Raw genomic sequence first — 12,366 nt, 5'->3', positions numbered from 1 at the left:
TGCACTCTCATTTTTTAAGTAGCTCTACTATATTTTGAAAAAGCATGACATTTTACATCTTTTATACTAACCTTTAAATTTATATAAACACATATGAACAAAATCCTATATCTGTTATATATGATATATTAAGATATAATAATTCTTTCTCTCTCTCTCTGTCCTCTCTCTCCCTCTCTCTGTCTCTCTCCCTCTCTCTCTGTCTCTCTCCCTCTCTCTCTCTTTCTTACTCACCCTTTTTTTATATTTTTTCCTTCTGTATTTTTCTAGCACCACACACACACACTTACATGTTTAAGAGAGAGTGAACGTGTGTTTTAGTGTGCCAAAACATTATTTGCAGACAGATATAGACAAGAAAAAATTAGGATTGCATAGATTTTTGTTTTGACACACCACAAAACATTTTAGCAATTATGATAAATAAAATGCTACATACTCAGAGAAACACACACACACTTGAGCCTAGAATAAAAAAAAAATAGATATTTCTGTATATAGACACATACAAATAATTAAATAAAAAATAAGAAAATACCCATTCTTTTGTTCATTGTGTAGGTAAATTCTTCTCCACCTAAGTTATACATAAAAAGGTCTTTCAGTAATGCTATGACCACGTTCTGTTGTTTACTGCTGTCCATTTAGGAACAACTATTGGCTGTGAACAAAGAGTAGATAATATTAAAACTGAACCTTCCTAAAATGCTATTTTAAGCTGGCTTTTCAGACTAGAGACACACAAACGCAGTAGTTAGATGGAAGGTTTTTAATTTTCTTGCTTCTATTCCAAACAAAGCTGGAAGGAAGTCTGTGTGTGATCAATCTTTCTTGCCAAATGGTTTGACAGCTTCTGGCCTTAAAGATCACATTTAAAGCTTCTTGTTTCTTCCAAGATCAAATGTTACTGGGAAAGAGGTTTGAGTGAGAAATGCAAGTAAAGAAGGGATTTTAGTCTCTCCTTCCTTGACTTAGGTTCAGATTGGATATATTTTCATATCTCAGGTATGTCACCTTTCCTTTGTGTTGTGTCGTTTTTGTGTCTGTAGATGAAGAAGTGAATAAAAAAAATAGGCTGAGAAGGAAAGAACTGGAAAATCAAGGGGATATGTGTAGATGTAATGAATCTTTGTTGGCTTGATGTGTGTGGGTGTGAGTATTCTTAAAATCCCTGCTCCCTTCCCCTTTTGCTTCATAGATCAGGGAACAAAGAATTTTACTGTGTTCACACCACAATCCATGTATCTGGGCAGAAAATAAAGCAAAATATCCTTGCAAAATCCTTACAATCCTTACAGCAAATATTACATAGAGGTTTGTTTTATATAAGAGGTAGGAAAGTATGTATAAGGCAATCAGCCAGCAATGAAGAAGATGCCTGCGACATATGGTAACCAGGAGCACCATTAAAATAATACATCATGCCCTTCAATCCAAAAAAACTCATGCCCTTGAGGATCATCTATTAGTGTAGGAAGGAGAAATGTTCAATGATACATTGTAACTGCTTACATACGTGGCCAATAATCCTGGATTAGCAGACAACTAATAATACAAAATGTATCTTTCCTCGCATTTATTCTGTGCGCCTGTAATAGGATGTAGAATAAATAATTGTCTGTCTCTAAACTGATTTTGAACCTACCAAATTATTACAATTATTATTTTTAAGTCTTTGTAACCTAATATTAGATCGAGATAACCAGAGACTGTATTTGCCTTGAATTTTTAATGCGAATTATTGAAAGCAATAGTATTTGTCCTGTCTACTAATTTGGTTAACTGCAGTTAAAAAAAGATCTATTGTAAGCAAGTGCAGTTGATGATTTATTGATTTTAATATTTGTTAAAGGTATTTATAAAACAGCATTATATATATATATATATATATATATATATATATATATATATAATAGATATATATATATAATAGATATATATACATATATATATATATATACCGTGTTTTTTCTTTTATATATATAATGTTTATTTTTTATCGCATTGGTTCCATTTTGGTTTTTTTATCCTCCCTTTCAAGTTTAGTTTGTGTGCTTGTGCATGTGTTTTCTCTTACATTTTATCTCTCAACAAAGCCACCCACATAAATGTTAAATTCCCACTGTTAGGGAAAAGTGTAGGAGTAAATTGTGCGTTGGTTCCTGACAAAGAGCTTGCCCAGAAGAAGCCATTGCCTGTGAACAGATGCCTTGGAGCTGATGGTGCAGTTTGGAGCACAAGTTGGCCTCAGAAACCCATCAGCACTCAGCTATTACCTACCGGACCTCCATTATCGGCCATCTTATCAATCACTAACAAAAGCATTCAAAGAGATCTTGTCCAGCACACACGGCTATCCCAGCCTCTCTCCTCTGTTACAGAACAGACTTTATTTTCTTACTATCAGTGACTGCAGCTACAACTAGCAATTTAGAGTCAAAGAAAATATGTGCAGTTCTTAGAGCTATCCATAAACCGGTAATCATGACTGCCAATGGGACATTTATTTAAAATAACTGTATGAATCATAATAAAATAAAATATAAATTAAACCCTTATTTATTTCATGTCTGTGAGTCTTATTGTGCCAAATGAATTATTTATTTTCAAGTATACAAATTCTCACTGTATTTTTTTCTCTAAGATTTTATTGCATCTTTAAAGAGAATTTATCTGAATTAAACATAGCTCCCTGTACCACTAACCCATTTAACAAAAAGGTCCATAGGACGACCTAAATGTTAGGGGTAGATATTGGTTATAAATATGAAAGATGGATAAATAATATGTAAACAGTTCGAATATTTTTGCTTGCATAACAAAAATAATAAATTAACCGGTATATATGCACCAGCATACACACAATTTTTAAATGAATAACAAGTATTATGATCCAGGCAGACCCTGTTAAAGAACTTTTTTTTATATTTGCCTAGCAATTTTATAGAAGTGCAATAATAATTTAATCTGATTCCCTGCGGAATAAGAAATATACGAACAAATTCACATTAAAGTTTTTTTTCTTTAAAAAAAAACATTTGTTCTTATACCCTGTTTGATAAAAGTGTAGAATAAAATACAAATAAATCTGCTTCAGGTAATAAAAAAAAATCATGAAGGACGATATGTACTATGCAAACAAAAAAATGCAATCAATATTGCCGACCAAAATATATATATATAAGACAAGGGAGTTACTGTCAATAAAGGTTAAAAAAATAAAAATTAAAAACAAAATGGAGTTAATTCCCCTACAAGTATTTGTGTCCATTACAAATGTGTCAGCTTGGGTGCTTCCTGAATTCTTCCCTGAGAACTGTGATGAGAAGATAAATCTGTATATGTGGGGTGTGAATCACAAGGTCCATGGTGGTGAGTACTGTTCATTGGTCCAGGTCCACTGTAGTCCATATTGGAGGAGGAATGAGATAAATGAGTTAGACCAAACATGGAGGGCCCTGAATTAGTCATGGATTCCACATAATTGCCCCCTACATAAACGGGGCTTCCCTGTACATGAGGATTGCCATAGCCACCACTGCCTTGGAGTGGATGTGTATCATATTCTGGGGTAACAGCAGCAGTCCCTGTGTATCTTTTCTGATGTGGAGGGCAGCTGTTATGGGGACTGGGGTAGGGAGCAGGCACTCCATAAGCGTTTGGATGGGGTTTGTTAAATGCTGGGGGGGACTGGGGCTCATAAGGGACACTGTTGACCATAGAATGCATAGAGTTTAAATATCCCCCAACAGTTGGTGGTACAGGGCTCCTACATGGTGATGGCCCACCGGAAGAAGTCATCATGGATTTCCCTTTCTGATCCTTTTTGTATTTCATGCGTCGGTTCTGGAACCAGATCTTGATTTGCCTCTCTGTGAGGTTGAGCAGGTTTGCCATCTCCACCCTTCTGGGTCTGCACAGGTATCTGTTAAAATGAAACTCCTTTTCCAGTTCAACAAGCTGTGCGCTTGTGTAAGCGGTGCGGGCCCTTTTTGAAGAAGATTGCCCCGGAGGGCTTTTGTCTCCAGCACAGCTCTCACCTGCAAAGGACCACACAGTTATTACACATAAACAAAGATTGCAGCAGCTGTAAATTATTCACTTACAGAACTTCAGGTGATCAGAATGCTATTCAGTCCTATCTGTGCCTAATTCAATAAAGTGGTGCAACCATGTGCATTAACCCATAGCAACCAGCTGCATGTCAGTACACAGGAACAGAGAGTGGTTGCTATAGGCCACAGCAAATGCTTGCACACAATTTAGGTGATTTTTAAAAAAAACAGGACAAAACTGTAGTTATTGCTCACATAAACATGTGTTAATAAAAAAAATCTCATTGGTGATAGATATATCTTTCTTCTGTTTGTTTATTTAAATCAAAATTCTTAAATTCACATTTTTATTATTAAGAAATCAAACAGCTACAAAAAGCATTTAAAATGAATTATATACATATCTAATAGAATATATTTTTAATGTAAATTAAACACTACCTCTGTAAATAAATTAAACACATACTCTAGAAACATTGGAATAATAATTATTGATATTATGTGATTATATTATTTCATTTTGGGAAGGGGGAGCACACACCAATGAACCAAGTCATTAAAGCATATCTAAGCTTCCTATAAGCAGAGTAAGCCGCCATGTTTCTATAGCAGTAAAGGGACACATGTTATTAGCTGCTTGTCAGAAAGATGGCTTCTCTCCCCTATCCCTTCCCACTATTATGTAGCAGGGCAAACCGACAAGCCAGATGGTAGTGATAACAGTACTAGCCTGCCAAGTTGGTTTGACGTTGTGGTTTCACAGGCACAACATGATGCATAGTAAACATTGTGAATCACAGTCACAGTGTAGCACAAATACGCTTAAAAAGCAATGTCTACCAAAACATCCACATAGTAAAATTCATGTATATTGAGTTTTTAACCTTCATGTGCCAGGAGCCAGCTCGATGGAGAAGCACAGCAAGCATAAGGCTACTCCCTCATTTTACACTGTTTCAGCCTGGACTCTATTAGCAGATTATTATTATTGGATTCAATGTTTCTCATACTTATCATTCAGAAGAAGGAAACAAATACAAAAGCAGATATTAATTCAGTCTATATCACAATGCTGTGTTCTTTGTAGGACCACGCATGCGTCTCAGGGTGATGGGAGAAGGAGGGGGAAGAGGGAGTGTGAGAAGGGTGGAGGGGGATATGAGAGATCTTACACCATACACTGTTAGATTATGCCTAGGTCAACCAAACGCCAATTGTATATTATTTACCGAGGATTTCTGCAATATGAACTGAATTACATGTCACCAAAGACTTGTCATACAGTTTTCCAGAATCTAATCATGAAATGAACTGTCAGACCATCATCTTAGATGAGCATTCAATATATCCCTGCCTGGCTATGCCACTATATCAGATGAAATCTAATTACCTCGAATAATTGCATAAAAATTAATTGTCATTACCACAGCTGGTATATGTCTGACAGTCTGTTGTCTGTATTTCAACTCTGGACACCTAATTCACAGAAAGCAATTAAATGAAGTAATCCAGGACTTTACCTGAACTTTATTTCCCTGCAGCCTTTCTAAATGTTTTTATATTCACCATTTGTATTAAGTTTATACCTATAGCTGGGAATTCAGCCTACCCGACTGGTAGTTAGTTATTATGTATTATTATAAATATTTAAATGACAATCACTTCATAAAAATATTACCATTAATCAGATCACCTGTCAATGCACACCACGTGTAATGAATGCTTATGCAATGTATGTGAAATACCATAGGGTGAAATATATTCATGATAATTACCGTCTATAAAAGTGTCATTATTCCACTAACATTGCAGGAAAAATATGCTGCACTAAACTGATTTTTATTGTAATTAAAAAATAATAAATTAAAGTGAAATTAATAAAATAGAGTGTAACACAGTGCTATATAAATGAAAGTAGCTGGGGTTTTAAAAAAAATGTGAAGGGTGGGCAGAGATCAGTAATTTAATTAATTCTTACTGTTGAATGGGACTTTTCTGAACTTTGCAGTGAGAGAAGGGGAATACCCACATTTTAGATGATCATTGGTAATGGGTCAGCCTTCTAGGAACTTATTAACCAATGCAGTACCAGGGCAGGTGTCAGCCCATTGTGTGTGAGCACAGGTGTGAGTGACCGGCACAAAGGTGACTTTACCTGAACTGGAGCTCCCTGTTGCTTTCTGCTTTGTGTTCTGCCGAGATTCTTTCATCCAAGGGAAAATCTGCTTTGACATGGTAGGTGAAGAGATGTTTGTGGCCTTGGTGGTGGAAGTTGTGGCTGCATTACTGGCATTTTGAGGTGGGGACACAGAGGGTGGTGTTGGCTGCTGCTGATCTGAGATGACCGGGGCTTGGTTTGATTGACTGCTAACAGCTCTCATACAACTTTCGTTGATGTCATTGGCTTTGTGATGTGGCACGGTGCCGCCAGGTGACTGCAGAGAGCAGGCAGGTCGATGATATTCACTTTCCACCAGTGATGAGGAAGGGGGATATTGCTGCTGACTTGCATTATAAGTGAAACCATTTGCTCCTTGGTAGGGGTATCCACCATAGATCGCAGAGCTGTCGTAGTAGGTCGCTTTTTGCATTTCGTTGTTTCCCAATATTTATTTCACAAACTGACAGGGTCTTGACACCCGTAAAGAATAACATTGGCACCCCTCTGTCACGTGGCGCTGCTCGTCCAATGGCCTCCCTGGTCAGACCTGCGGTGCAGAAGTAGCAGAGTGGAGTGAAGAAATAGGAGAGATCCATCTTACTTACAATAGCTAAGTGACATGAAAGCCATAAAGGAAAAAGTGTTCAGCAATATTGAGAAGTGTGTATTAAGATGATAGGGCTTCTAACTAACGTCCAAGTAATTCGCATTTGCCCAGAAATTACAGTTAAATGCAATCTGAATAACTAAATCACAGCCCAGACTGTTCACACACATCTCACACCACCACCCACCCACCATCAACAAATATATACAAGTACATACATTCACACACATATTCACACACATCCCACCCCTCCACTCACCCACTATCAACAAATATATACAAGTACATACATTCACACACATATTCACACACATCCCACCCCACCACCACCACCATCAACAAATATATACAAGTACATACATTCATACACATATTCACACACATCTCACACCACCACCCACCCACCATTAACAAATATATTCAAGTACATACATTCACACACATATTCACACACATCCCACCCCACCACTCACCCACTATCAACAAATATATACAAGTACATACATTCATACACATATTCACACACATCTCACACCACCAGCCACCCACCATCAACACATATTTACAAGCACATACATTCACACACATCTCACCCCACCACCCACCCACTATCAACAAATATAAACACGATCATACATTCACACACATATTCACACACATCACCACCCACCATCAACAAATTTAAACAAGTAGAGATACAGATATTCACACAGATATTCACACACATCTCACACCACCACCCACACATCATCAACAAATATATACAAGTACATACATTCACACACATATTCACACAAATCTCACAACTCCACCACCCACCATTAACAAATATAAACAAGTACATACATGATTCCACTGCCCCCTTGCCACTCACATGTGTGCACATGGAGGTAGGTAGCATAGCACATACATCATGACACTTTATGTGAGTGAATGCTGGTGGAAGTAAAGCCATATGCACACCCACACACTACATTATAAATAATATAAAAAACGAGGCTGATTTACTAAAGCAGATGGCAATGTCTATAATAAATGGCTTTAATATTTACTCCAATTAGCCAAACATGTGAACAGCACATTTCCGTTTACTTATTTCATGTGCAAATGATTAAATCATTTCATTTAGTTTATTGTGTGAACATTCTAAACTCCTTTAATAAATAATCCTGGACCTGCATCTAAATAAACAGCCGGCATTGTACTCATCACATACATGCACACTATCTGGAAGTTTATTATATAAATAGTAAAAAAGTTAAATTTAGTTCTTGTATAAACACAATTTATGTCTGCTCAAAAATGTATAAATTTACGGACATTTTTGGCAATATATATATATATGTGTGTGTAAAATAAATATATAAATACCAACAATATTACACATACCAACTAAGTTTTCTGTTACTTTTTTGATAGCATCATACATTACACCAAATGAAATGAACAACTTATTGCATGACTTTTAATGTAAAATTCACGCATAAGCCTATAGCACACAAAACACACAAAGTTTAAGCATGAAATGCACACATAGAACCAAGCCTTACTGATCTGATAACATCATGTAAAAACGATAACCTCAGCTCCTGTTGCTTATTGTAAATTACAGGTTATTGTACATTCAGAGCACACTATTGACTCAGTAAACAATCGTTTATCAACTGCTAGATACAGCTTCCCAAACACAGGCCTACAGACACACAATTCATGTCACCCCGATGAAGGTAATGTGAAGCTTGCATCCACCTTACCAGGCTTTTATCACCGGTGCTCAACAAATAGCATAGGGACATTCAATGTATTCACAGGGACAATAATATAAATCAGATTTATATCTTTATTTACCAGCAAGCTCGACTCCTGCCTAATTTCAAAACTTTTACCATTGCCAGTAGTAAGGAATACATTTTTCCTTTAAGTTACATGTATCTGTTTGCTTTACAAATAATAATACAAAGTATCAGAATAACACAACCAGGACAATCCTAAGGTCAGATCTATTTACTATGTAGCTGCCTGGGCTCCCTGATATACCGAACAGCACATATGGTGGATACATGAAACAAAAAACAATGCTCAATAGATTCATAAGTAACTTTAAAAAAATCAGATGCCTTGTAATGTGATTTGTCGTCCTGAAATGTACACAATTCTACCTGTTAAAACATGATGGATTTGAAAAAACACCAGGAACCAGAAAGACCAGCAGCGTTCATCTCCATGACCACGGCATGAACTTTGTGTGCAGCCCCTAACGATAATAGGCTCTGTCTTTGCAACTGCTCTGTAATTTGATGTATGGGGGTCATTTGGCTAGCGAGAGAGTAGATGATGGAAACACAAGCCATAAAATACTTCTAGGATCCTGACTATCTTTTGTTAAATCTTCATGTTTACCTATCTCTAAATTACTATTCAAACTTTACCCATAAGACAATAGCAAAGCATTCAAAACCACAGCAAAGCAAACTTCAAGAACATACAAAAATATAAAAGCTACACGTCAGAGATGAGACTGCTCTCGTCCAATAAAAATATATATATATATAAAAAACAAAAAGATAAATAAAACTATAATATTATAACTATATATATATATATATATATATATATATATATAGTGAGAGAGAGAGAGAGAGTTAGTTTTATTTTTTTACCTAGCCACTGGTATTACTAATAAACAGAAAATGTATCTTAACCTTACAAGTTTTTAACAGGCCCATGGTCATGACGGTACCTAAACTTTGTAACTTTTTTTTTAGGAAAGCTGCACGGTTTCCCCATCATTTATTACAATCCTATCATTATAAATTGTATATATGTTGCTTGAGCACTATAATATTATCTGTGTACCTTGAGCATTTTAATTAAAGAGTTGCACCTTTTCTTTTCATATACCAGAACCCCGCTATTCATCCCAAAGTTAGTAATTTCTATAATATCCAATAACTGGAGTAAAAAAAACGATGAACTGGAAAGCCACAAACTGGGCCTTTATTAACCCATTCTTCTCTGAGAAGTCTCTGGAAAATGCTCCATTCACCCGACATGCCCCCTTAGCTAGCAATATAACATAATTCTATGATTTGGAGATTCACCAGAACTTAAAATAAGTTCAAATTAAATTTCTAGTTCGATTCCTTAAACTGATAGAAATTAATATAGTAGGAAATACAATATAGACTGTCAAATAATAAAGTATTTTATTAAAAATAAAATAATAAACAACATAAAAAGTCACCGCCTGTTTTACAGTTGCAAGTGCAACCTCTTTCTTACAAATAGATATTTTCTGTGTCCTAGAGAAAGAAGAGAAAAATATTTGGAGGTGAAGATAAAAAAAATGAATAATCTCCTAGATTCAATGGGCAGATAGCAGAGAAACTGTGTGGAGACGAGAAAACAGCCTGTATTAGCAAACTATACGTATCAGTCATTTCTTGAAAGGAAGCTTGAGCCTGTGAACTCTTCTTGAACCGAGATTTAAGACTATGGTCATAAATCACTGGGACATAAACTCCAACCATTCAGAAGTGATAGAGGATTTCTGGCCGTCTTACCTTGGATTCTGACGACTGACGCGGAACACAGCAGACTGTCCTCCAGTTCGGATTCAGAACCAGCAGATCTGGGTCCCCCCACCCTGACTAATTCCTAGGCATAATGAAGGGGGCAAGGACAGCACCACTGCAGCTCTATCACCTACTAGCAAGCAGGCACAACACGACCTCAGGATGAGAACAGCGCTCAGGAAATCTGAACAAGAAATGTCTGCCAAAAAAACTGGACAACCCCTAAGGTTACATATGGGCGACCCCGGTCACCAAGATAAGAGCTATCAACTCTCAGGGCTTTCCAAGTGTAGTTCCACAGACACAAAAATGGTATGTTTCTCCTTACAAATATTGCGTGCTGAATGATGCTAGATTCCAAGGAGAATATTCATCTGGGAACTGGGATGTGTGGGGGGAGAGGGGGAAAAAGAGAAAGACATTTAGGGAGATGGGGTAGACATGGAAAGAAAAATAAAATAACATGAAAAAATTGTGGGAGGAGGGTCTAGGACCCTGTGAAAGTAGGCGTCACTTGGGTTCTGGAAAATTATGCTAATGAACACAGCCTGCGACTTAAAGGACTTTAATGTTAAATGGCTTTTTATTTTATTTGCCTGTTTTAGACTATTTCTGGGTATATTTAAAAAAAAAATATTAGTTATTTCTCACCAAACATTAGCGGCCAGGTCAGGACAAAAAAGAGTTTCTAATAGTGTTCTGAATTATTAATCTATTGATGTATGTGCACTTGATTTCAATCATACCGCCTAGTGTGTGCTGACCTGCTTGCCTTGTTCAGAGCGAAATATCAAATGTGAATGAAATTCTTTTCATTTCTGGTAATAGAGGGTTTGTGGGAAACGAATAATGACTCCTATGATTTTCTTTATCCAAGGCAAAAAAGGCAACTGAATCCCTTTTACGGGCGTCATTCCCTCCTATAATAGCGTTATTATTTTTCATTGTGGATTAGGAAGCCTTGGCGACTTAATAGGCGAAACATGAAAAATCTTAAACCCAAACCAGGTGTTAAAATATAATATGAATGTTTCAGAGGCGCGAGGTTATTGGAAGAAGGCAGCAAATAAAGTGAAATACATAAAGGGCTACAGGCCGGTGGCCTCTTCTGCATACCAATGGTTTTGTCATTTATGGCTAGGAAAGATTTATTGCACCGTGCACCATGGCTGTAAACGGGGCATTAAAACATAGAAACACTTGCTCCTTACGGCATATTGCAATGGCACCACTTGAAAGGAAGGAGTCAGGCAGCGTAGGTGGAGAAGGCAGCCAAAAATCCACTACTATGCATTTTCATTTAAGCCAATACTCAGTGTTTTATTTGATGAAAGCCCACTTTGGTCAATCATTCACCCCACTACTTCTTAAATTGCTGATCCGAGTTTCTTTTATTTCAGTACTGCTGGGGATAAGACTATCGCCTTCCAAGCTTATGGCTGGACACTCTATACCTTGTAATGCCTTCCAGACTGGAGAGAGATCACACACACTATCATAACCTACTTACACATAAAACAGGAGGGAAATGGACGAGAATAAATTCCATGATGATTATGATTTGAAAGGTTTATGTCCCTGGCAGGGAGATGTTTATCCTATCCACAGCGCCTTTCTCAGGTATTGTTTGTATGTGTGTTGTAAATCAGTTTACTTGGAGATATTCGAGCTATATTATGTATGTCGGGTATTAATGTTGTATAAAGTGATGCTTGATTATCCTCTGACTTCCAGGTTCTAGGGAGATTGATGGGATCCTCCTGACTTTCGCATATATTTACACCGGCCTTCTTACTGCTATATATTGTTTTGTAATTGAACACATGTTTGTAAAACACTATTGTGTGCAATAAAAGTCTGACTACTCTAAGCTCTTGACTTCATTCGATAATTGTGTAATAGCAACATGACTGTAGCTAAGTCAAAAATATGAATAGTGAAGCATCACCTAGGATAGCCGTAAAAAAA

General features: G+C 36.7%; 1 protein-coding gene and 1 long non-coding RNA gene across 5 annotated transcripts in view; one reads left to right on the top strand and one right to left on the bottom strand.

Moving 5' to 3' along the window:
* Nucleotides 1-3,158: 3,158 nt before the first annotated feature.
* HOXA3 (homeobox A3) overlaps nt 3,159-12,366 on the bottom strand; it is a 42,662-nt gene continuing 33,454 nt past the window's right edge. For 3 of the 4 annotated variants that reach the window (XM_072412486.1, XM_072412485.1, XM_072412488.1), the window contains 2 exons: nt 6,211-6,763; nt 3,159-4,040 (listed from right to left, as the gene is read on the bottom strand). In XM_072412486.1, coding sequence (XP_072268587.1) covers nt 3,271-4,040; nt 6,211-6,646 — 1,206 coding nt within the window. In that variant the 5' untranslated portion in view covers nt 6,647-6,763 and the 3' untranslated portion in view covers nt 3,159-3,270. Of the gene's footprint in view, nt 4,041-6,210; nt 6,764-10,386; nt 10,521-12,366 lie in introns of those variants that run through there. The other variant, XM_072412487.1, reaches the window with a different exon arrangement.
* Nucleotides 10,397-12,268, top strand: LOC140331451 (uncharacterized). Its single transcript, XR_011920930.1, has 3 exons — nt 10,397-10,710; nt 11,799-12,018; nt 12,133-12,268. It is a non-coding gene; the product is annotated as an uncharacterized lncRNA (long non-coding RNA).

The sequence above is a fragment of the Pyxicephalus adspersus genome, chromosome 5 (assembly GCF_032062135.1).
Source record: "Pyxicephalus adspersus chromosome 5, UCB_Pads_2.0, whole genome shotgun sequence".
NCBI classification, from domain to species: Eukaryota; Metazoa; Chordata; class Amphibia; order Anura; family Pyxicephalidae; genus Pyxicephalus; species Pyxicephalus adspersus.
The sequence above is the reverse complement of the archived record's forward strand: the minus strand, read 5'-3'. Positions and strand labels throughout refer to the sequence as shown.